At 40.1% G+C, this 22,404-nt stretch overlaps 2 protein-coding genes across 9 annotated transcripts in view; both read left to right on the forward strand.

The window, feature by feature from the left end:
- Positions 1-14,629, forward strand: part of chd5 (chromodomain helicase DNA binding protein 5) — a 38,510-nt gene extending 23,881 nt beyond the window's left edge. For 2 of the 4 annotated variants that reach the window (XM_044181865.1, XM_044181892.1), the window contains exons 24-40: positions 30-202; positions 885-1,059; positions 2,607-2,693; positions 2,878-2,966; positions 3,531-3,664; positions 4,763-4,907; positions 5,641-5,800; positions 5,928-6,007; positions 6,225-6,420; positions 6,510-6,599; positions 6,733-6,885; positions 7,907-8,015; positions 8,228-8,360; positions 8,531-8,726; positions 9,619-9,782; positions 10,695-10,821; positions 11,686-14,629. In XM_044181865.1, coding sequence (XP_044037800.1) covers positions 30-202; positions 885-1,059; positions 2,607-2,693; positions 2,878-2,966; positions 3,531-3,664; positions 4,763-4,907; positions 5,641-5,800; positions 5,928-6,007; positions 6,225-6,420; positions 6,510-6,599; positions 6,733-6,885; positions 7,907-8,015; positions 8,228-8,360; positions 8,531-8,726; positions 9,619-9,782; positions 10,695-10,821; positions 11,686-11,813 — 2,339 coding nt within the window. In that variant the 3' untranslated portion in view covers positions 11,814-14,629. The remainder of the gene's footprint in view (positions 1-29; positions 203-884; positions 1,060-2,606; positions 2,694-2,877; positions 2,967-3,530; positions 3,665-4,762; positions 4,908-5,640; positions 5,801-5,927; positions 6,008-6,224; positions 6,421-6,509; positions 6,600-6,732; positions 6,886-7,906; positions 8,016-8,227; positions 8,361-8,530; positions 8,727-9,618; positions 9,783-10,694; positions 10,822-11,685) is intronic. The other 2 variants (XM_044181874.1, XM_044181883.1) reach the window with 2 other exon arrangements.
- Positions 14,630-16,504: 1,875 nt separating this feature from the next.
- Positions 16,505-22,404, forward strand: part of arhgef10la (Rho guanine nucleotide exchange factor (GEF) 10-like a) — a 112,586-nt gene continuing 106,686 nt past the window's right edge. For 4 of the 5 annotated variants that reach the window (XM_044181984.1, XM_044182001.1, XM_044182011.1 and 1 more), the window contains exon 1: positions 16,505-16,847. The gene's annotated coding sequence lies outside the window, so the exon portion shown is untranslated. The remainder of the gene's footprint in view (positions 16,848-22,404) is intronic. The other variant, XM_044181993.1, reaches the window with a different exon arrangement.

Genomic DNA, 22,404 nt, shown 5'->3' on the forward strand with positions numbered 1-22,404 from the left:
GTCATTAACTAAGAGTTTCTCATCAACAGGGGACAACAAAGATGGTGAGGAGGGCAATGTGATTCACTATGATGACGATGCTATCTCGAAGCTGTTGGACCGCAGCCAGGACGCCACTGAAGACACAGAGATTCAGAACATGAACGAGTACCTGAGCTCCTTCAAAGTGGCTCAGTATGTGGTGAAAGAAGAGGATGGAGAGGTGAGAACATAGCCATGTTCTTCAGCCTGATGAATAAGGATGAGTGGGATCACACCAATGAAAAAGAGATCACCAGTATGTTGTACAGCAGACTAGAAATCTCATGAAATGGTTGTTTGACTCTATATGCTAGATTCTGCTGTATGATAACTTCAAAATCAAGCATTACTTGATAGATGTGTTTTTTTCCTGCCAGTGGTGCTAAAAAGCAATGTTTTGATGAGCTGGTCCTTGTATAATTTTTGGTGGATGTTTTACCAACACATGCATGAGGACATGCATGTACACCACAAGCAGAGGGCCGGGACATTATAAAAGACGTCACTGGACAAATAAAAAATAAAAGGTTTGGCAAACCTTTAAAAAAGGTTTAAAAAAAAGATTGCTAAATGTTTAATGATGTAGGAAATGCTTTCACCATGTTTGTAGGGCCTTGAGGATACACAAATTGTGTATGTGAATGTAAAAAGAACTGTTTGTTTGAAAAAATGAAAAAAACTCACATGGTACTTTTAAGGCACAATTGGTCCACCAGGAACCTTTTTGCTTCGGGATCAACTGTTCACAAATTACTCTAGGATTTAAAAAAGGAGACAATATTTTTTTGTATGGAAGTAGTCTTGCCTTTGCCACAGATATACAGTGGTTTACTTTGTTTACCTTTGTGTGTGCCCATGCTCAGGAGGAGGTGGAGCGGGAGATCATCAAGCAGGAGGAGAACGTGGATCCAGACTACTGGGAAAAACTCCTTCGCCACCACTATGAGCAGCAGCAGGAGGATCTGGCCCGCAACCTCGGCAAAGGCAAACGCATCCGAAAGCAGGTCAACTACAACGATACGACCCAGGAGGACCAAGGTAGGCTCTGTCAACAGACACATGGCGCTTATCTATCAGGACGCACATGCCTGGGTTTGTTGTTTTGCTTTATGTATTTACCAAGACTCATTTCTAAAGTGTTAACCTTTAATATGATCATACAAAATTATTCCTTGGCTGCATTCTGGAAGCAACAGCCATGTTCTATTATTGCCACTTTTAATTTTACATGTTGGTGCCAGTATTTGGCATTCCAGCCCATATTCGAATATGAGCAGAAATACATAAGAGCACACGGGATGCAGAATGCAGAAAAGATGAGCTTTTTTGGCTTATTAGCCATCGGCTTACCAGCTGGCTTGTGGACAGGTGGCAGGCGAGCCAAAAGCATATTTCTTAGAAAGAAGAGACGTTATTTTCTAAATAAACCCCTGTTTGGGGTTTATTGTATGAATCTGTTTCTTGTCTTCTCCAAATGATTTTCCAGCAGTTTGCATGCCTCTAACAGTCAGTGCTAAATGGTTCTGAATGGCATTCTGGGAGCTGTTGCCCGTAATGAAAAAACACATCATCTAACCAATCACCGCTAAACAGATCATCTTAAAGATTAATGCTTTATTTGTTCTGCTTAAGACATTTTCTATGAGCTGAGCATGAATGTTACATATCTATTTTGAGTAGTTTCTCCATGATAGAAGCTTGCTCATGGATTTTAAAGTGAGACATTTGTATTGAAGCTTTGAAGATGTCACTCAAATCTGTAGCATCAATCTGCTGCCATAATAAAGGCACATTTGCTGTGTCCAAATAACACTGTATCTAAATATGTAATGAATGGGCCAGACCAGCGTAACACCCTCTCTGCTGGCTTTAGTACAGGTCAACAGCTCTTGTTGTAACATAAACATTGTGATCGACTTCAGTATCTAGCTAACAACCCAATCAGCTAATTCAGAAACAGAACAGTGCTACTCAAACTGCTGCCTGAGCTTGCTACACATGCTTGGCTTCATTAGTGAGTTCCCAAGGTGACATTATCTTAACCCAGAATAATTTGGGTGTATCAGTTCAGGCAAGCACAGCACAGAAATTAATCACCATGTTTATTAAATCCTCTTATGTTGTAAGTCTCAATAAGAGCTGTTGACCTCCATTAAATCTGCCACAGGGTGTGTTATACTGGCCTAAAGCGCTCTTGTATCTCATGCATTTATATAGTCTTCTCAGTGGGTTTTGGAGCACTTCTTTTTAATAGTTCAACAGCTTCTATGTCTATTGCGGTGACTTATATCCTGTAGTTGTACTTTTAAGAGTAGCTTCAAGGTCCTGATTGCCACAGTTCAACAGCAGTTGACTATGAGAGTGTAAAGATTTCAAAGCCCATCACAGCTTAGAGTGCACTCTAAGTTTAAAGTGATTGTCTGGCAGAGTAGTCAACTCTCACCTCAATTCCAGAGGACAGAAGTGGTAGATGTGTGCATGCCCAGCTGTAGTGGTCTGTAGTAATCTGCAGTGCCATGGCGCCCTCAGGTGGCCACCAACAGAAGCGAACGCAATGTACTGTTTCTCTTTGATGTGTGGCTCAGAGTGGCAGGATGATCTTTCAGACAATCAGTCGGAGTACTCTGTGGGGTCCGAGGACGAGGATGAAGATTTCGAGGAGAGGCCTGAAGGTAGGCAGCAAAAAACCAGAAACTATTATTATGCTCTTTGGGTATGACACTACAATACAATACACTCAGTAGAGATATTTCTTCACACAAATTATTCTTGATCAAAATCATATCTATAACTGTGTCCATGGTAAGACACAGAGAGAGGTCCTTCTGACAATGCCTTTGGTTTTATTTTTTGTAGGTGGACGCAGACAGTCTCGTCGGCAGCTGAAGAATGAGAAAGACAAACCTCTGCCACCCTTACTGGCACGAGTTGGGGGCAGTATTGAGGTATGAATTACAGGTTGTAGTTTCTTCACAGGATATCCTATGTATCTTAAAGTGGAGGTATACACCGTTTGCTGCAACTAGTAACATTTTTGACAGCATGACATAGTTAGCAAGGGGATAATTCTTTATTCTGTAAAGAGTTCTTAATAGGAGGACATTTTGGAGTAAGGGCCACCATACCAAAGAGTGTATCTTTAAGCCCAACATGTCAGCAAGCATCACTGATCCTGTGCTCACCACTCTGTGGAATGGGACAAGTAAGGAGAGAATTAGTATTAATAAATGATCACATTTGCAATATAACACAGACACCAAGGTGTATTACACCATGAAGTTCAACGCAGCCTGTTTTAATGTATATATGTGTGAATATAATCTCCATAAGAAATCGATATCCGCACATTGTTCCACCAGAATGTGGGGCTTTATTAAGCTGTACAAGCTGCTCAGTTTGTGCCATTTTTCTGTTGCTCCATTCTGTTTTTTTTGCGTTTACACCTTACAATTTCTCCTTCAGATATGTTTACACCATTTTCTATCTAAACTGTTTCTTCTTATTACAAGGTCCTGGGGTTCAACGCTCGCCAGAGGAAAGCCTTCCTCAATGCAATCATGCGCTGGGGCATGCCTCCTCAGGATGCTTTCAATTCCCATTGGCTGGTTAGAGACTTGAGAGGGAAGAGTGAGCGTGAGTTCAGGTAATGCCCTAATATCTTTTTACTTAAACTGTGATAAGTAGTGTTTTTGATTAAAATGTAATTCTCTTTTCACACAGTACAATTCTTAGTCAAGGTCTGCCCGCCATCAAGTTAAGAGGTAGCTCTGGGCTATTTTATTAACTCCTCACATATAATTGGTTAGCCCAGGGCAAAGCTCCAGAACGCTCTTATCAAGTTTGCAAATGTTGGTCTCGCCAATTTCAGGGTTACTTCACTTTAGAGTGCACCGGAGCCAAACATTACATCGATAAATATTCAGAATGCAGAGGCAGAATGTGTTTGTTATTTCTAAAGTGAAGCACCTGCACTCAATTACTAATATCACTTATACTATGATTACTTCTGCTATTGCTCCTGTGATTACCATTAGTGCTAATATTACAAATACAAGTACTGGTACTACCACTGGTGCTGCTGCCATTACTACTAAAGCTGGATTTATACTTCTTAACTGCGTTAAGGGGTTACTAGTACTACATTTATTAATGATGTTGTTCCTGTAATTGTTCTACTACTTGTTGTACTACGACTGCACCAATGCCTACTATTACTGCCATTACTCTTAACACTGTTTTCTTGCTATTATCTTGCTATTATTATGACTACTAATACATATGACTACTACTGTTATTTTCCATATTACTTACTACTTCTCATGCCACCACTACTACAATTACTTCTGCTACTATTACAGCTACTAATACTATAGTACATCAATTATTGTTAGTCCTTATTCTAAAATTTCTACTGCTACTACTTCCTCTGCTACTAGTTTGTTTGTTTTTATTTCAGTGTAATGCCAAACATTTGGCCACATGGGATTACAAGACACCATTATATATCAAATATAATATACTGTAACAAGACATCTCCTAGTAACACATATAGAAAACCAAAAGAAAAACATCAATTACAACATTATACAGTATGTAATTTTATATACTTTAAGAATCTGCTACTAATAGTACAAGTGCTTCTCCTACAAGTACCATTTAAAATATGTTGTGTTAAAATATGGTGTTAGTGTTGGTAACCTCAGAGGAATCACATGTACTGTAAAGTGCTTTTTTTCATCAGGGCCTATGTGTCTCTGTTCATGAGACATCTATGTGAGCCTGGGGCAGATGGAGCAGAGACCTTTGCTGACGGAGTCCCACGTGAGGGACTGTCTCGTCAGCATGTTCTTACCAGGATCGGAGTCATGTCCCTTGTCAGGAAAAAGGTACTGGTTATTCAACCAAAGACATCTTTGACACAGAATACCAAGTCTTCTGCTGGAGCACTGTGAGATTAGAGAAAGTAGGTCAAACTGTTCAGGCAGAAGCAAATGCAGTCAAGAGGAAAAAGTACTCTTTGGGTACCTTCCTGTTTTAGACATCATGCAAACCACACATTTAGATGTTTTGTTAGCTTTGTTTGCCATGTATACACCTAGGTAAAGAAAAAGACTAACAAGTGGTTTCTGGAGTTTGAGCTTTCTAAGGCTGTGTGTAAAGTCCTAGTAGTCTTAGTAATTTATAGCTAGTTTCAAACTAGTGATTTACCTAATCTGGTTGCACCATTAAAACTGAAGAAATATCTTAGCTAATAATGTGTAAATTGGTTGCTAGGAAACATCTGTAGCGCAGTCAAATCAAAACCAATTAACTATGTAAACAGGAAGTCACTGTATCATCATAAGTTGTAGCATAATAATAATAAAAAAAGCTGTAGCATAATTTCCAAAAAGTACAGTTTTAGGGGGCTAAAGGATATATTAAACCTATATGCCAATACTTTGTAAATGTAGGTATTACTTAGCTTTACGGACAAAATAAAACTAAACTACTGGTTCAGTATGTCACACGTACTTTACAATTGAGCTCTTCCTAATCTCTTGTTTGAGGAAAGTAAACCATCCCATGAAAGAGCAGGATTTTCATTTTATTACAGTTGAACCAATCTCTTTTCTGTAGGTGCAAGAGTTTGAGCATGTAAATGGAAAGCTGAGTTCTCCAGATCTGATTCCCATCGGCATGGAGCTGAAGAAACTGACTGAGAGTTTATCTTCTGATCCCAACACCCCTGTGCCAGCCAGCCCTGTCGCTACACAGCCTGGCACTCCCGTCCCACCAGGTCAGAACAAAGTGTCTGTGCTGATCATGTTTTATTTTTCTCCGACTGTAAAGTAAAGTTCACGCGTAGCAAAAGTTTTTGATAAAAAAAACAACCACTTGAGTTGTTGTTGTTTTCTGGATTGTAGAGAAGACTGAGTCTCTCTTGGGTACCGCTGAAGACAAGGAGACCACAGAGCAAGATAGCAAGAAACTGTCAGAGCAGGAAGTGAGTCCCCTTTTCCTTCCACTATCCATCACCTTTATTCTGCTCTCCTTTATTGTCCTGTCCATCTCCTCATGGTTCATCACACTGTAACCACACTCATCTTATCATCCTCAGCAGACGCTTCTGTCAAACTTAGACACCTTTTAACTTGTCTTTCTGCCCTCTACCAACTTTTCTCTTTCTCCTCCTGTTGCCCTGTATGTGTTTCCCTCTGTAGACTTCCAGTGCAGAGCCATCATCTGTACCTGAGAAGGCAGCTGACAGTGAAGAGAGCAAGGCCAGCTCAGAGGAGAAAACAGGAGATGAGAGGGACAGAACCGAGTCACCCTCCACAAAGACAGAGCCATCTGCCAACCCAAAAGAGTTCGCTTTGAAACAGACAGAGCTGTCATCAAGTCAAACCTCACCTAAAAGTGAGTGGTGCATGATCCGTGTACTGCAAATTTTATTTTTCTGCAAGGGTGCACTTTGTTTAATTGAGTCATTTTCTTGTTATCCACAGTGAACGCTTGCAAAGAAACAGAGAAGTCCTCAGAAAAAGGAGATTCTGATTTTCCTCTGGCAAAAACTGAAGACAAGGAAAATAAGCCAGGTATGAATCCTTGAATTAAAAAGGCACAAATGGTACAATAACTGTGCTTTTCTTTTGGAAAGCAAAGCAGTCTTTTAGTGGTAGTCCATTTTATAGAAATTTCTTTTAAGAAATCGTTCTGTCATTTATGTAGCTGTTACAGACGATGTGAAGAGTGAAGATGCATTAGAGGGCCGATTGAATGGAGACAAAGACACTTTGGATGAGATGGAAGAGTGCAGGAAGGAGGACAAAAATGGATTCAAAGCCAAATTCATGTTTAATATTGCTGATGGAGGTTTTACAGGTAAGAATATATCTGACTTTATTTTGATCTAAATGAACTAGGCATTGAGAAGACCTAAGAAGTGTCACTTGCAGCAACATACTTTATATGTTAGGGAGGAATGAGACATAGCTGTTGAAACTATATAGTATTGTCAAGTCAAGTCAGTTTTATTTATATAGCCCAATATCATGAATTTGCCTCAAGGGGCTTTACAATCTGTTCAGTATATGACACCCTATATCCATAGACCCTTGATTCCATTGAGGCAAAACTCCCCCCCCAAAAAACAACCTCTGGTAGAGCAACAGAGGAGGGACCCCTCTCCCAGGACGGACAAACATGTAATAGATATCGTACGTACGTATGTATGTAAGTTATAAATAGATTGTAACATATTGTCTAAAGTAAGTAATCTGTAATCTACTTTAATTTGTGAATTCGAACAAGTCTTTTCTAAAGCCAAACAGCAGAGAGACAAGACTGTTGTGATGTTATCTAGAGACAAATGAATACACCATGAATAGTGAACGAACTGCCAGGACAGTATGACGGCACTTGTGCTGATTTTACTGGGAAATGGGTATATTTTCTGTCTCGCAACTGGAAGCCCTACATTTAAATAAAACTGTTTTGAATGTCATGAGCTCACAGAGTCACTCCCTAATTCAACATTAGTGGACAAAAGTGTCACTCATAACATCATCAAGTGTTTTTAAAAATTGTTTTATTTCCAGCTAAGGGATACAGTTGTCTCTGCGTGTAGACTGTCCAAATGAATTGAAATAGAAGGAGGATACTGTAGGACTCACTCACGTCTGCATGTTGTGTATGGGTATCTACGTCCCCTCTTTCTTTAATACACTTCAACTTTGTGCTCCAGTGTCTACAGGTTGTTTATTTCAGGTGCCACAATGAAATAGCTTTGTTTTGCCATGAATCTTGTTTGTGTTGTTAATGTGGTCTTACTTCTCCTTTAAGCTGGAAACATCTTGAATATTATTTTTGTAAAAACTATTTGTCCTCATACTTTCGCCATCAGAGTTGCACACCCTCTGGCAAACTGAAGAGCGAGCGGCGCTGTCTTCTGGAAAGATGCATGACATCTGGCACCGTCGCCATGACTACTGGCTGTTGGCTGGCATTGTAACGTATCCTTTCCCAGATGTAGAAGCTCGGCATCTGGCAAAGTGATGTAATTACTTATGGCTGGGGGGAGCTGCAGTTGAAGGACTGATATTTACAAACTGTGAGGAGCGATAGAAAACTATGTTTTCCACAAAACAATCCTCCTTTTTTATTTGAAGAATTTTATGAGGTTCTGTGCTCCCATTTGTTGTCCTTGACAGGTAATCTATCTCAGACATGGCTATGCTCGCTGGCAAGACATTCAGAATGACCCACGTTATGCTATTCTGAATGAGCCCTTCAAGACTGAGATACATAAAGGCAACTACCTAGAGATGAAGAACAAGTTCCTGGCTCGCCGCTTTAAGGCAAATCCTGAGTCTTTATATCAAAAATAACTACTGATGGCTGAAATAATTCAAGTATCAAAGGATTTGTTATATCTGAATGCAGTTGATAGAATCTGTCTCTCAAATTGTATTTCCCTCTGCCTGTCACTTCTGTGTTTCATACACTCTCCCTCCCTCTCTCTCTGTAGTTGTTGGAGCAGGCTCTAGTGATTGAGGAGCAGTTGAGGCGGGCAGCTTACCTGAATATGACCCAGGACCCCAGTCACCCGGCCATGGCTCTCAACACTCGCTTCACTGAGGTGGAATGTCTGGCAGAGTCCCACCAACACCTGTCCAAAGAGTCTCTGGCTGGGAACAAGCCCGCCAATGCCGTGCTGCACAAAGGTCTGTGGTCCAGTTTCAAAAACAGCAGCAGTTATAATTGTCAGAACTTCTGCCTCACCTGTCAAAGACTGATAAACTAGGAAAATAATCCTGCACAAATGACTTATACAGGGCAAAAATCACTGATATAAATTTTTCAGAAGACATTTGTCAGGCCACGTCTGTGCTGTGTTGTGTGTAAAATCAGGTTGTGCATGAAACATTCATTAAAGAGGCAAGGGCAAATTTAAGGCAAGTTTAAATCCCCATTTTTTTGTATCCTAAGGCAGCTCATCTGCCTTACTCTTTCTTGTTTCAAGATACAGACACTGATTTGTAGAAATTCCTTAAAACAAGATCATTTCAATTGGAAACGGGTTCATCCATCCATCCAGACAGTAAATGGAGTGCAAAAAGAAGTGCATAAAGATGTTTCCACGCCACTGGTATGTGTAGAACATCTAATAGGCACCCAGTTAAGATCCTGTTTGACACAGTGGCTTCATTTCGTGTCAATTTGACTCACATGCTTACATGATTAGTAGGATGAATGTTTGGGAAGAGGCCAAGACCAAAGACTGTATAAAAATTAATTGTTAAAATGTTAGTATTTGAAAATGTTGTTGTCTGTGACCCTTATTGATTTATCTGTTATGCCAATTTATGGCATTCAGGCCCTGGATCACACACTTAATTTACTTTTTTATAATGATTGGAGGTTACTCACACTCTTTTTGGATAGGATTTTGCCCTGCGTTTTGTCTCATCTGATCTCTCTGATCTTTTTCTCACTAAGATGATGCTACATGTGCAAGCATTAAATGAGTGCTAACGTGGAGTGGAGTAAAACCACGTTTTCTGATGTGTGTGTGTGTGTGTGTGTGTGTGTGTGTGTGTTCTCATGCTCTTACAGTGCTGAACCAGCTGGAGGAACTTCTGAGTGACATGAAAGCAGATGTGACACGACTGCCCAACATGCTTTCCAGGATCCCGCCAGTGTCGGCCCGTCTGCAGATGTCTGAGAGGAGCATCCTGAGCCGCCTCACCAGCCGAGGGAGCGAGCCTCCACCACAGCAGGTGAGATGGGACACGGTGGTCAAGAAGCTCTCTTAAGTAATTCATTCTTTGGTTGCAAAATCAAGTCAAATACAAGCCAGTCTTCTGTTTGGTTTCCTTAATAAAAATAATACTGTTATCTGAACTCATTTGTTTTAAGATTTAAGAATTTTAGCACTATAAGATGGACTGTTTTCACTATTGTCTTGCTAAGAATTACTAGTCTCTTTCCTTATTGGTTTCGACTTGACTGGTTATTACTATGCAGTGGAGGCTTCAGGCTCATAAGAGTGAGGAAACAAGGCTCACTAAAATGTGCTGCAGGGCTGAGTAAATTTGAGAAATTTTGAAGTATTCTGTAGTCACGACTCAGCAACCACATTATTCCTTCAAAAACCTGTGGAGACTCAAACTCCCTATCCCCCATGGAAGAGTTTCCCCAGGTGTACTGAAAAAAAAGAAGAATCTCCCTTAAGTTGTTTGCTTTCTCCACTGAGCTGCACACTTCAGTCTCAAAGGATTTAACAAAAGCTGTATTGTCTCATTACTTTCATCTCTCCTGCACCTGTTCACCAGAGTTGGATGTGTGTGTTTTATTCTCTGTTATGCAAGAGATCGTTTCAGCCAAGCAGTGTGATTGGTCATGTGCTCTGACTGTGCTTTTTTTGGTTGCTATGCCAACTCTTGTCGTAACCAGGGAAACAGTCTGCAATCTGACTTGCTTGCCTTTGTTTTTTACTTCCTTACTTTCCTGCCATAGGAAGAAAACATCTCTGACAGAGCTTCTCAAACCTCGTGTATATGGTATAGAAGAATTAATACCTGCGGTGTCACTGTAATAATAGATAGCATCGCTCTCTTGTTATTATCCTATAAAGGAGTCATGTAAAGTTGTAACATGCAGCAGGGTAACTAATCTCTTATGTTTCTCAGCCTTTTAGCCAGGGGGGGTTTGGCTGCTCCCAGATGTACAGCAGCAGCTTTGGTGGAGGATTCAGAGGAGCAGGTGGACAACCAATGGTCAACTACAGCCAGATGCCTCTGGGACCCTATGTCAGTGGTAAGCATCAACATTTACAGTAGGATGTTGTATCTTAGGTGACATAAAACAGGTGGTACTGGAGGTTGTTCATGCAACTTAAATTATACTATTTGCTAAATGAAATTAAGCTGTCAATAGACTGATATAAATCAAAGTTACTGTGAAGGATCCCATTTTGGTATTTTTTCAATTCAATTCAGTTTTATTTATATAGCGCCAATTCATTGCACTGTTCCTATAAAGCAGGTCTAGACCGTACTCTATTTTATAAGCAAAAATATAATTTTTTTACAATAATAAGAGGACATTTCCATAAATTCCACACAATTACTACATTTGAATTTGACATGTATTTCAGTGTATAACATATACTAATTTGTGTAATGGATGAGATCACTCTACTAACTTTTTTAGATGGTTGCCAAATTGAGATCTGGAACGCAGCACTATCTAAAAGTTATCATATCAGTATTGCACCTACAAAGAAGTCAGAAAGGGCAAGAAACACAAGCATTTAGGCGATGTTTGAAACAAACCCCCCAGGTCCTTGTTTGTTTGTTTGTTTTCTGTTTTTCTGTTTCCCCAGGTGAGAAAGTGCCAGACCAAACTTAGGAACTGACAAACAAAGGAATTTAAATTATTGAAACTTTCCTTTGTTGCAAACATCCATCACAGCTTACAGACTGACATCCTTATTCATCTTTGACCTATGGTACTTACCTTAGTTTTACACACAGTGAGGGTTTGCAGACATTTTGCTTATGAAAACCACTGAATCAAAACAATATATCTCATAATCCTCACTCTAATATGCTTAACATAACAGAGATATTTATTTTGTTAAAATGAACCACTTACATATTAAATCTCTTTCCTCTTTAGTGTCCTCTAATGGCCCCCCACCCCCTACAAGCCATCTGGACAAGAAGTCACTTGACTCCTTTAGAGATGCGGCTACGCCTGACCTCAAGTCAGGCAAACCTAGTGATGTCATCTGTATTGAGGACTAGACCAACTCTGTAACACTGACCTGAGGTCAGAAACTCCCAGGGATGGAATCTGTATGGATGACAGCTGCCCATCTTTTCGCCACATTCTCCTTTTTCTCCTGCTCCTTCCTGACTTAAAATCTACAAAATCAAGCTCTCTGTCTACAGATAAGGCGATTAACATTTTGATTAATGCAGCTGTATCTATCTTAACAATTGCACTTTTATCTTTCAAGGATCCTATAAAAGTATTTCAGTAGATCTTTGCTTTTGTTAACGTGTGCTTGAGAGCTGAGGATTAGGAGGGAAAATGAAGCAGCTTTTCTGAAAGAGGATTTCTTTTTTTTTTTCAGCCCTGCACTACAAGGCAAAACTCAAGCAAGCTGGCATGACTGAGTTTCTGATGCTCTTGATTGGGGCTCATTCTAATCTTGGAATGTGTGTTTGTTTGTGCCAGCCTCGACTTTTTTATTCTGCTTACCCCGTGTTGCTTTTATCCATCTGCCTATTCACTGTACACTGTGACTGTGCCACACTGGAGCTTGTTCCCTGCGAAGAGGTGTGGAATTAACGACGTCTTCAGTCATAGTTTGATAGGAGATTGTTTTTCTGAGGGCCAATATTGTTTAAATGAACATGTGTTTTGTCATTCATGTAGTAACCAGTGAATAAATTGTTGATTTGAAAGCATCAAAAACTATTATCATGTATGCAGTAGCTGGACACAGTCTTTCTGAATCCTCTAAAGACTGCCACCCGCTGGTAATTTGGAGAAAGTAATGTCTGCCAAACCTGCAGATACACTTTACTGCAGTACCAGTAACCTGTGAGGGTTGGCTTCTTGTACTGTATATACTCAGAGACTGCTGTTTATTTTACCTCACATAGGTCTAATCATAGTGAAAATATGTATACATACATGGATGAAATCAGAATCTTGGCTTGGCATTGTACATGAAGATCGAGCAGAGAAGAAAAAGCTGCAGGAGTGGTTTTTAATGCATTTCAGAGAAGACGGAGTATTTCTGTGTATGGTACAATATTTGTGATTCTTATTATATATTTGAATGTTAGTAGTGGCTGTAGAGCTTAACCCTGGGGCCATGACCACTGGGACGGCACTATAAACAGGAACTCATCTGGTCTACATTTATGTACAGGGCTTTAATGTTCAGGCCTAACTGAGAACAGAGTCCTGAGTGGAGAGTGGCTTTTTTCCTCTTATGTACATCCCAGGGACTTTCCCAGTTCCCTTTACATTGTTAGAACTGAATAAGAACATATGTGCTTATGGCGCAATGTCACCTAAAGTCTAGTATTTGTTGCAAAATGAACTTTTGTTTGCTTCTCTTTCTTTAAGGTAAAATAAGATGTATTTGGTCACTTGGTGCCATTAAAGAAGATGATCCAGTATGTTTTGTTCTTTGATGCAGTGTATTTCCTCCACAGAAGTGAAGACTGTAATTGGTAGTGTCACAGTCTAAAACTACATTTAAAGGAATTTATCAGTTTCTAAGGACCAATGTTGCACAACATTACTCTTTAGATAATGTCTTCACTTCCAGTTTCCTCAGTTATGTTTGGGTTCTTTCAAGAGTGTATCTTGTTGCCTATTGCTTTACCTGGGGTGAAGACACGTTAGCATGGTATAGCTGCATCTCTTGTCCATTCCAGCTACTACTATTATGCGCTAAAGTGACTGTCTATTAAGTAAAAGAATCTTTTATAAATTCAAGCTTACTATATTTCCTTTTCTATGAAGGCATTGCTCGAATGTTTGGACTCAAAGTGCAAATTGTTATTGACATATTTGTCTTTTTTTCTTTTTCCAAAGACCAGTGGCATTACCTGTTTATATTATTATTGCCATTGCCACAGCACTTATTTGACATTGTTGGGATGACGATTGTGATTGGACTAATCTAAACTGAAGAGGTAGTGCTGTACAGAGTTGGTGAGTGTATTTTCTTACTCTCCTTTTGCCACTTCAAATGGTTGTCCTGAGGTGCTCTCTTCTGACCCCTTTTCACTTACTTAGATTCTGTCACTGCAACCCCCTCGCCCATCATTTCTCAACCTGCTTTAACTTAGAACTAAAATTCTGTTTCAAAACATCAAATGAACCTTGAAGTGCATCATATCAATTTTTGCGCTATTCTTTGTTAGTGTTTATAAGTGCTGTTTTGTTCATTGTGTTTTTGTTCATGCCATCAATTACTTGACCATGACATGTATTAGGTTGCTTGACAGATAGAACCTCAGAAACATGTAAATACTTGAAAGATTTTTCAGAGATAAGTCCATCTCATACAGATTTATGTATCAAACTGAAAAAAAGATGAATGTCTGCTGGATGGTGTTGCCATAGAACTGCAGTTTGCACCGTATGTGCTCATCACTCGACATCATGTCCTTTTCCCTCTGGAGTGATGACCATGAGATGACGTCAAAAACACAATACTCCAATGAAATGCAATCAAACTGAAGTCAGTATGAATGTAATGTCTGTTAGAAAAAAAAGGCTTCAGTCTAATATTATAAATATGTTAACAATGTATGTACATGCTTATTAACATGGCTTCAAAAGCTACCAAAAGACCCTGATAAAAGGCACCTTTGTTGCAGTGAATGCACAGCATATGAAGCGTTTGATATGACGGTTCACTTTGGGGAGATGGTAGTGTATCTAGCATTTACAGACATTGAGCTCCAAGCAGTGTTATGGTTCTGATATTTGTGCTGTATAGCAATTGAATGAAAAAGTGAATTGTCATCTTTTTATTTGTATTCTGTGTATTTGTTCAATGTGTTTTAATAAATCTTCTGGACAATAGAAACACTGTGTCATTTTTCCCTTGTAGTGAACCTGCAGATAAATGAAGCAGCATGCATGTGAGTAATTGAGTTGAGGAGGACTTCAGATTTAATTAACGCAATTGCCTTTCTTAACTTGACCTCACACATTACCTTCATTGTGCAGCGTCTTCCAGCCCTGCGCGTCACAATCCGCATGAGCCTGCAGTACTGTAAATGTGATTAGAGGCAGAAATAGAAACACTGTCTTAGTCAGTAAGGGACAAAAATAGCAGACAGGCAGAAGCCATTTACAGAATAGTTCAAAGACAAAATAAAATATTTAAAAAAATACTTAGATTATGAATGAAAGTTTCTGGAACTCTCACTCAAACCTGATTATGCCACCACACTGGCACCATCATTTGTTTCAAATATGTACCACAAAGCCTACCACAACCTGTACTCCAGGTTTTATGTTCTGCTGTCTCTGATGTACATTGTTTTATGTGAGCTCGAGTGGAGGGGGTTTAGCATATGTCCTTACATATTTTGTAATATATTTCATGAATTTATCATGTTTTATCTTCAAGTCTTTGTTTTGTGTTTTACCTGGCTGTGAGACAAATTTCCCCTTGTGGACAATAAAGTTAAAATTGAAAACTGAAGGTCGTAGGTAGCTGCTGTGCAACCAAATAAGCAACCCATGTATTTATGGCCCACTGAAATGAACCAAACCCAAACTAAAAGGGTACAAACAGGATATTTTTCCAAATGCAGCATCTTTCAGGGAGCGGGGAATAATTCCTCAGCTTTTATGGCTGTTTTTGCATCAGTAAAACTAGCAATTTACACTAATGCAATCCTATCATTTTATTTCTTTTCAAGTTGGATACCAGAGTGCTTGTTTAATGTTTTTCAGTACAGCATAGGCTCATTTACAGACGCCTGATAAAACTGCACATAAACACACAGTTTATATAGTCACCAAAAATATGATGACACAAAGTTTGTGCTGTTTTTCCATTCAGCATTTTCATTCCATATTCTTAGGTTTCATTCATTATACTCAGACTTTTACTCCATGTTCTCATAGTGCTCAATATTCTCATGAAAAAATCCTGAACAAAAGGACATAATATACAGCATATGATATGATATATAATACTTTATCTAGCATAATGTATGTGTTGAATGAATGAATGGACACTGGTACTCTTCTCTTTCATGCCTCATAGGTCTTCATCTTATTGTGCTACTGTGTTCAGGGTTTGTGTGTGTGTACAATGTATCTCCAGAGTTGGAGATGTCCTGATTAAATAAAGGTTAAATAAAAAATAGAAACTCTAATACTGCTAATGCTATTCTTACATGCTGACAACAAGCATTTTCATTAAAGCAACAGTCAGTGTTTAGATTTTTGATACAAAACACTGTGGATTATTATTTTGCATTTGCAAAGTATTATTTTGCCTTTGAAAATTCTATCAAATGTATCACATGTATTGCTCCAGTTCATTTGGCTGCTCCCTTCAAATCTCCTTTGTGTTCCTTTGTGTTGATGACCAGAAATCATTTGCCACCTTCTCATTTTAAATCTCAGCCATTAATAAGAAATTCATACAGCTGACTCAAGTACAGCGTGAACAGACAACTTCAGTCCCATACGGAAGTGCCCATAATTCCTTTTGTCCAGCCCACTTGTTCTGAATAACTCGCCTGATTGGTACAAATACCGCCCCCTAGGCTTTTCATTGGCCGCATGCTTGACTTTGTTGCTCTGCCATTGGCTAGTTGTGCACGAGAACCCTCACCCTGCATTGTGCTGCTGTCTGGGCAGCAGCAGGGGTCTGGGGAGTGGGAGGAGGGAGAAAACCAAAGAAAGGACAGAATGAGACTGGGGGGGCTGAGGGGGTGAAAGGACCCATCTAAAAAAGAGAGGGACAGAGAGGGGAGATAGAGGGAGGAACAGAACCAGAGATACGAGAGAGGCAGAGAGAAAGGGGAGGGAGCAAAGAGGGTTACCTCATCTAGAGCTGCTAGTGCACACGGTGCAGGGGAGAAGTTGTGGGAAAGTAAACAGCAGAGGAGAATTCCTATCTGTTTTCAGCCACTTGCAGCCCTCGAAGGAGACTATAAAGATGAGTGTGCTGGACCCAGCAGCGTGGTAAAAACTGAGAGTTTATGGGAGGTTACCAGGATTAAAGGGTCACCAGGGAGTGCCTGAAGCTTCTCGGAGGACACACTACTGAGGACAAGGAGGTGAGAGGCATATATATTTGTTGTCCTCCAAACACTTTCCCTCTTTCCTTCCTTCCCTCATTCTGTCTCTCTTCTTTCTTCCTCCTCACTCTCAGCATGGTTAGCATGTTACAAAGACAGCAGCTTTGTCCAAACGGGCCATTGATGGAGTGGAGTTGGGGGTGGGTGTGCTGGTTTGTGCCTCTCTGTCTCAGTCCGACAGCTATAGGGGCAGCTGAGAGGACAAAGGAAGGTGGAGGAGAGGATGGGAATGGCAGATACCCGTGTGGCCCTTTGGCAGAGTACACACCATCATGGACGATTAAACCTGAGCCTGCCTGAGAGAGCCAGCGGGGCTACAGAGCATGAGGCCTTGTTATGATAGCAGCAGTTCCTGAGACAGACTCCAGGAAGGATGAGTGAGAGATTGGCGGCTCATCCCAGACCCACACCTCTGGCCGGCTGTTTTTCAGCAGCACAGCACAGTTCTTCCACAGCCTCGGGCTATAAAAAGAGATTCCCTGGCTGGGCCTGGCCTTAACCATACCAGTTTGACGGTTACTTCCCGGAGTACAATAGCCCCTCCCAGGATGGATTTCACGCTGCCTCTATCCTCTGAGCAGAATAAAGAGGGGAGACAGGGAGGAGAGGGGTGAGGGGTGAGCTAAGGGACCTCTGACCAAGTAATTTGCATTTTGTGCTAAGGCACTGTTTCTGCCTCACTTGCCGGATGTCCAAGTGCCTTTTTTAAAAAAAGGAAAAGACAGTCCATGGACTAACTGTATCAGTTTTTTTTCCTCCTTAGTCACAGTCTAGCACTTCCAACAGACATTAACAATCCATGCATGCATGGCCTGAAGCTACCACAAAGACTTCACTATCAATGGGAACCCTATCCCTTTTGCCACACATTCAAAGAAAGAAGAAAACTTGCACTCACGCAATCATATGTACACATGCAAGGCCATGGTGTTCAAGTACACAATCAGTCATTTGATAGTGGTGACACGCCTTCCAAATGTTGTACTGGTGCACTGTATCACACAATGACACATTCCTCTGGGAATGTCAGATAATTATTTTGGAGAAGGAATTCAGGGATGTTTGTAAGTTGAGGCTTATCTACAGTATTTTGTTGTTGCACTCACAACTTGTTGCAGAAACATGGCTTGTCTTATTTCCTGTAAGCTCTTCTGATATGCACTCCAAGACCAAAGAACCTAACATCTTGAGCTTACATTGACTGGTGGGGAGATTTAATTTGACCAGTATTAAAAGCACAGCGTGATACTTCCTGAAGAGTGACTGAACACTTTGATTCAGGAGCATACAGCATTTTCATATGAGATATCTGATTTGACTGGCACATCAAAGGAGCAGCCGCCCCTCTTTTGAACTGATAGTGACAGCAGGCCTCGCTACCTGAGGCTGCACAATAGCTAACATCAAACAAACACACTGACTGATGCCAAAGACAACAATTGACTGCGGGAATCCAATCGAGTTTGGTCACTGCACCTCCCAAAAATGGAATTGTCAGAAACTGTTTACATCATACATTTTAGATCTACACGAGCGTAGTTCAAATAAATATTGTTGTTCTGTACGCTGTGGTCCCAGTTGTAGTTCTTGTAGTGATACTGATGTCCAATAGCAAGAAACTTCATCCTGGGGCTTTGACATGGAATGGGAAATAGATTCAACTCAATTTGGACACTTTTGTCTTTATTATTTTTAATAGGCACAAGTAACTAATATATCGGGATTATCACACAAACTAATACACGCAATACACTGATTTTGTTGTGAGCAGTTTCATGTAGGAATTATTGATAGAAAGAAAATAGTTCCAACATAAAACTGCTCACAACAAATTTGTGGCTTATCTTGAGTAACTGACATCGCTGTTGAGTTTTTCAAATGTATTTTTTTGGTGCTTTGAGCAACACAAGCCGCGTGCCATATAGTTGTTTTGTATTCAAAAAATGCAGACATCTCTACGGCCGGCATCTCCAAAACTCGGCAACTCACACCAAAACAATCTAGATGGATAAATAGCTCTACAGGTAAGAGGTAAAATATGTACTTTTGATTTTGGGGTGAACTGTCCCTTTAAGCTATGATAACACTGGACTTCCGTTAAAGTGAGGCTGTCTATTAAAAAGGCAAAGTAAGACAGATTTTTGTCAGATTTTTCCCCACAGATTTTTTTTAAGGTGACTTCATGTGTCATGGGGATAACTAAGCCTGTGAAAACAGTTGTGTAAAGTCTTCTGTGGCTCTGGAGAAACTGTGTCAAGTCTGAGAAAATAACCATGATGACATCTCGGCTTTGGTTTGGACCTGGAAGCGTGGAGTTTGAAAGGCGTGAGCATGTACCAGGCAGGGAGTGTCTAACTATTTGTTGCATTAGGGCAGGGCAAGTCTGACATTGTGCCGCACCCCCCGGACAAAATCAAGACCCCCCAACATCCCCCGTCATTTGCGTCATACTGTGGACTACAAATTGCTTTTTTTAGCCTATATTTGTTTACATTTTGGCAAATTGGCACCATTAAAAATTAAGCCGAACTAGCTATTAGCAGTTCTTGTTTGCAATGTACCCGTGGATGTACTGACAACTATCACTGGATTATTGTGATACTGAAGAAAACGTGATGATTCTCAGGCATGTTAGGCGGGGGATTTGCTTTTGAAATCAAGAGACACTGACACAGAAAGGTAATTGATGAGTGGTCGGCATTGATAAACAACCCAATCAACTCTCTGCAGATACAGCTGACACTTTGTGTTACAGGATTTATTAGTTATCTTTAACTTGTCAGGCTGAAAAATTGTGTGCCAAAATTATTAAAAGAAATTACTTTGTACTGCCAAACCTGCACATATATTTATTTTGTCAGTTTCAAAGTTTTTTCTTGATAAATAAAGCATTGTCTGGTCAACACATTCAGGATATTCTTATCTCTGTTCAGTATTTGTACAGTACAGCACACACAAGAGTCCAGCACGCTATTGTGCTGTGAGCACAAATGGCAGCTGGGAGGTGGAGGTTACTCCCACTGTGTCCTTGACTAATGTGATACCACTAGCACATCACTGCTGTTGTGGACTGCCATTACTAGAGCTGCTATCTACAGCAGAGGGCAGATGAAGGCCAGACTGGCTCCTGAATGAATAATATATCCCTGAATGTTTTAACAGTGACAACATGACTGCAAACCTGGGGGAAAGTAGGAATAAACTATCTCAAATATGCATAGATAACCCTCTCATCATGTTGTGTTTACAGTGTGATATGGTATTCCACATGGCCTTTGGCACACAGTCTTCAGAAATTCATTCAAAGTGAAATTTAAAATATTCATAACGTTCATAATATATAATGCAATAGGCTTGGCTTCTTCTGTGTTATAAAGTCTTTGGTAGGGCAATGTTATGTTTAAGCAAATTCATGAAATCCATAAATGTCTGTGAACTGCCTCCCACTCAGATTGTTATGCCTTTTGACAGCCAAAGAAAGACATATTCCGTCTGTTCTCAAGGAGCTGTTTGCAGTTCCTAAATTGGCCGAGCCACATTCGTATCTCTTGATAGTAGGTCCTCAGGGAAGCTGAAGAAGGAAGGAGCGCCAGAGGCAGAATCATCTCTGCCTGGCACTGTTTGTTGCTGTCAATGGTCCGCTGGTCTCTCATTGTCTGCTGAGTGTTTGTGTGCCAGTTTCAAGTAGCGGTGCTCTCAGTGACTTTCTGTTAGATTTTCCAATGCTGTTTATTCAGTCATCACCAGCTGCTGTTCTCTGCTGTTGTCTATTGATATACCCGACTGCAACTGACCAATGGCTGCAGTTGGTCAAACATAGCCCTCTGTAAATCAGTGGTTAGAACTAAATATGCAGCCCAGCAGATCTGCAAAATCCCAAATGAAAGCTTTGAATACAGTTAGTGGTTAGGAAACTCTTTTATCTTCTGCTTGTTTTTAAACCCTGTCATTCCATTTTATTTTTTAAAGCAGATTACATATCCTTACTGCTTTGTGAAATTGAAACAGTACAATAGGGAGTTGAGATGGAATCAGGCAAGATAAATCAGATGCCAAGTACCAACAAGATCCAACTTAGTAATCACAGATAGAAAGAAAGTGAAGGACGAAAATATATATAAAAAACACACCACTAAATATGCAAAACTAGAAAAAATGCTACATTTAAAACAAGACATAATATAACTTTGACGTTTTCAGGCAGAAGATACACTGCAAATGTCTGACCTGGTGTACCATAGATCACCCATGAGAGTGTATACCTCACTTTCCTCCCTCCACTCATTACCACATTTGGTACACAGCGGGAGTTTTCATAGCTCTATGTAGGTCAGGGACAGGGTGTGTAGGAGTTGGTTTCATCTCTATTCTGTGATGTATCTTTTTTTCCCCTCATGAATAGCTTTCACACAGCACCACTCCCGGGGCTCTATATTTTTCTAAGCTGGAGTCAGTTTGATGGCTTGTCCAAATGCCTTTCCTCAAAGACAGTTGTTCAGAAAACCTGTCATTTTGATTCTGAGGAGGATCTTTTAAGTGAAAAACTTTTGGGTTCCTGTTTTGTATTAGGGTTACTTTCAATTCAACTTTCAATAAAATCTTACACTGATGGTTTCTATAACGTTCATTCAAAGGGGATGCTGCTTTCGTCTGACAAAATACTAAATTTTTCCAAAAATTATATGACCCATACCATAGACCGCACAGCCATGGCCCAAATGACCTGTGAGCTAATCCGTACGGCAGTGACAAATGTAGAAACAATGCTTTCTTAGGCTGAACTGAAGTTTTCCCTCCACAAAAGAGTCATTGTTGATTTGACCAATGAGTGGGCCGACTGGAGAAGCTGTGTTTGTGGTACAGTGGAGGCGACTGGGTCCAAAGGCTGCAGTGGCATATCATACTTGTAAACAGGCACAGAATTTATTTCTAAAGAAAGTAGCAGTGTTTGCTTTACATAGCTTTTATTTTCACTGTAATTTAAAGACTTCTTAAACAAATAAAGTGGCAATTCAGAATTCAAAGCCATCTCTATTCCTGAATCACAAACATCATGTCCAAATTCAGCTGTCAGCAAGCAGTAGTAAACTATAATGAGAGCCGTAACAGACATCATGCCCGTGTATTCAAGTTAAACAATAAGTGCTGACAATGAATTTTACAATCCGCAAGCAGCATGTTTCAGGGCTGTTTCCCCGCACAGCTGCCTCTGCTCCATGCTGTCATTTCCCCAAAGGAGCCCGACAAACTACCCTATCAGGCCCAAGAATGTTCCAGCATTGGAAGCAGTTCGGTGCTAATTAAAATGCAAAGCAGATGCTGAGTTCTGGAGTGGTACACTAACATGTACAGAAACAAAGTCTGTAAGTCATAGAAAATCCCCACTTGAAATTAAATAATGAAACAATTAATGCAGCAATTTGATTCCTTGAGGGCACATGTGGAAAATTTCCATTTTATTTTGAAAATATGCTAACAACAAAATACAAAAAACAAAAATATGCTAACAACAAATTTAATTTCCATGATTACAGCT

This window comes from Siniperca chuatsi, linkage group LG2 (assembly GCF_020085105.1).
Source record: "Siniperca chuatsi isolate FFG_IHB_CAS linkage group LG2, ASM2008510v1, whole genome shotgun sequence".
Lineage (NCBI taxonomy): Eukaryota > Metazoa > Chordata > Actinopteri > Centrarchiformes > Sinipercidae > Siniperca > Siniperca chuatsi.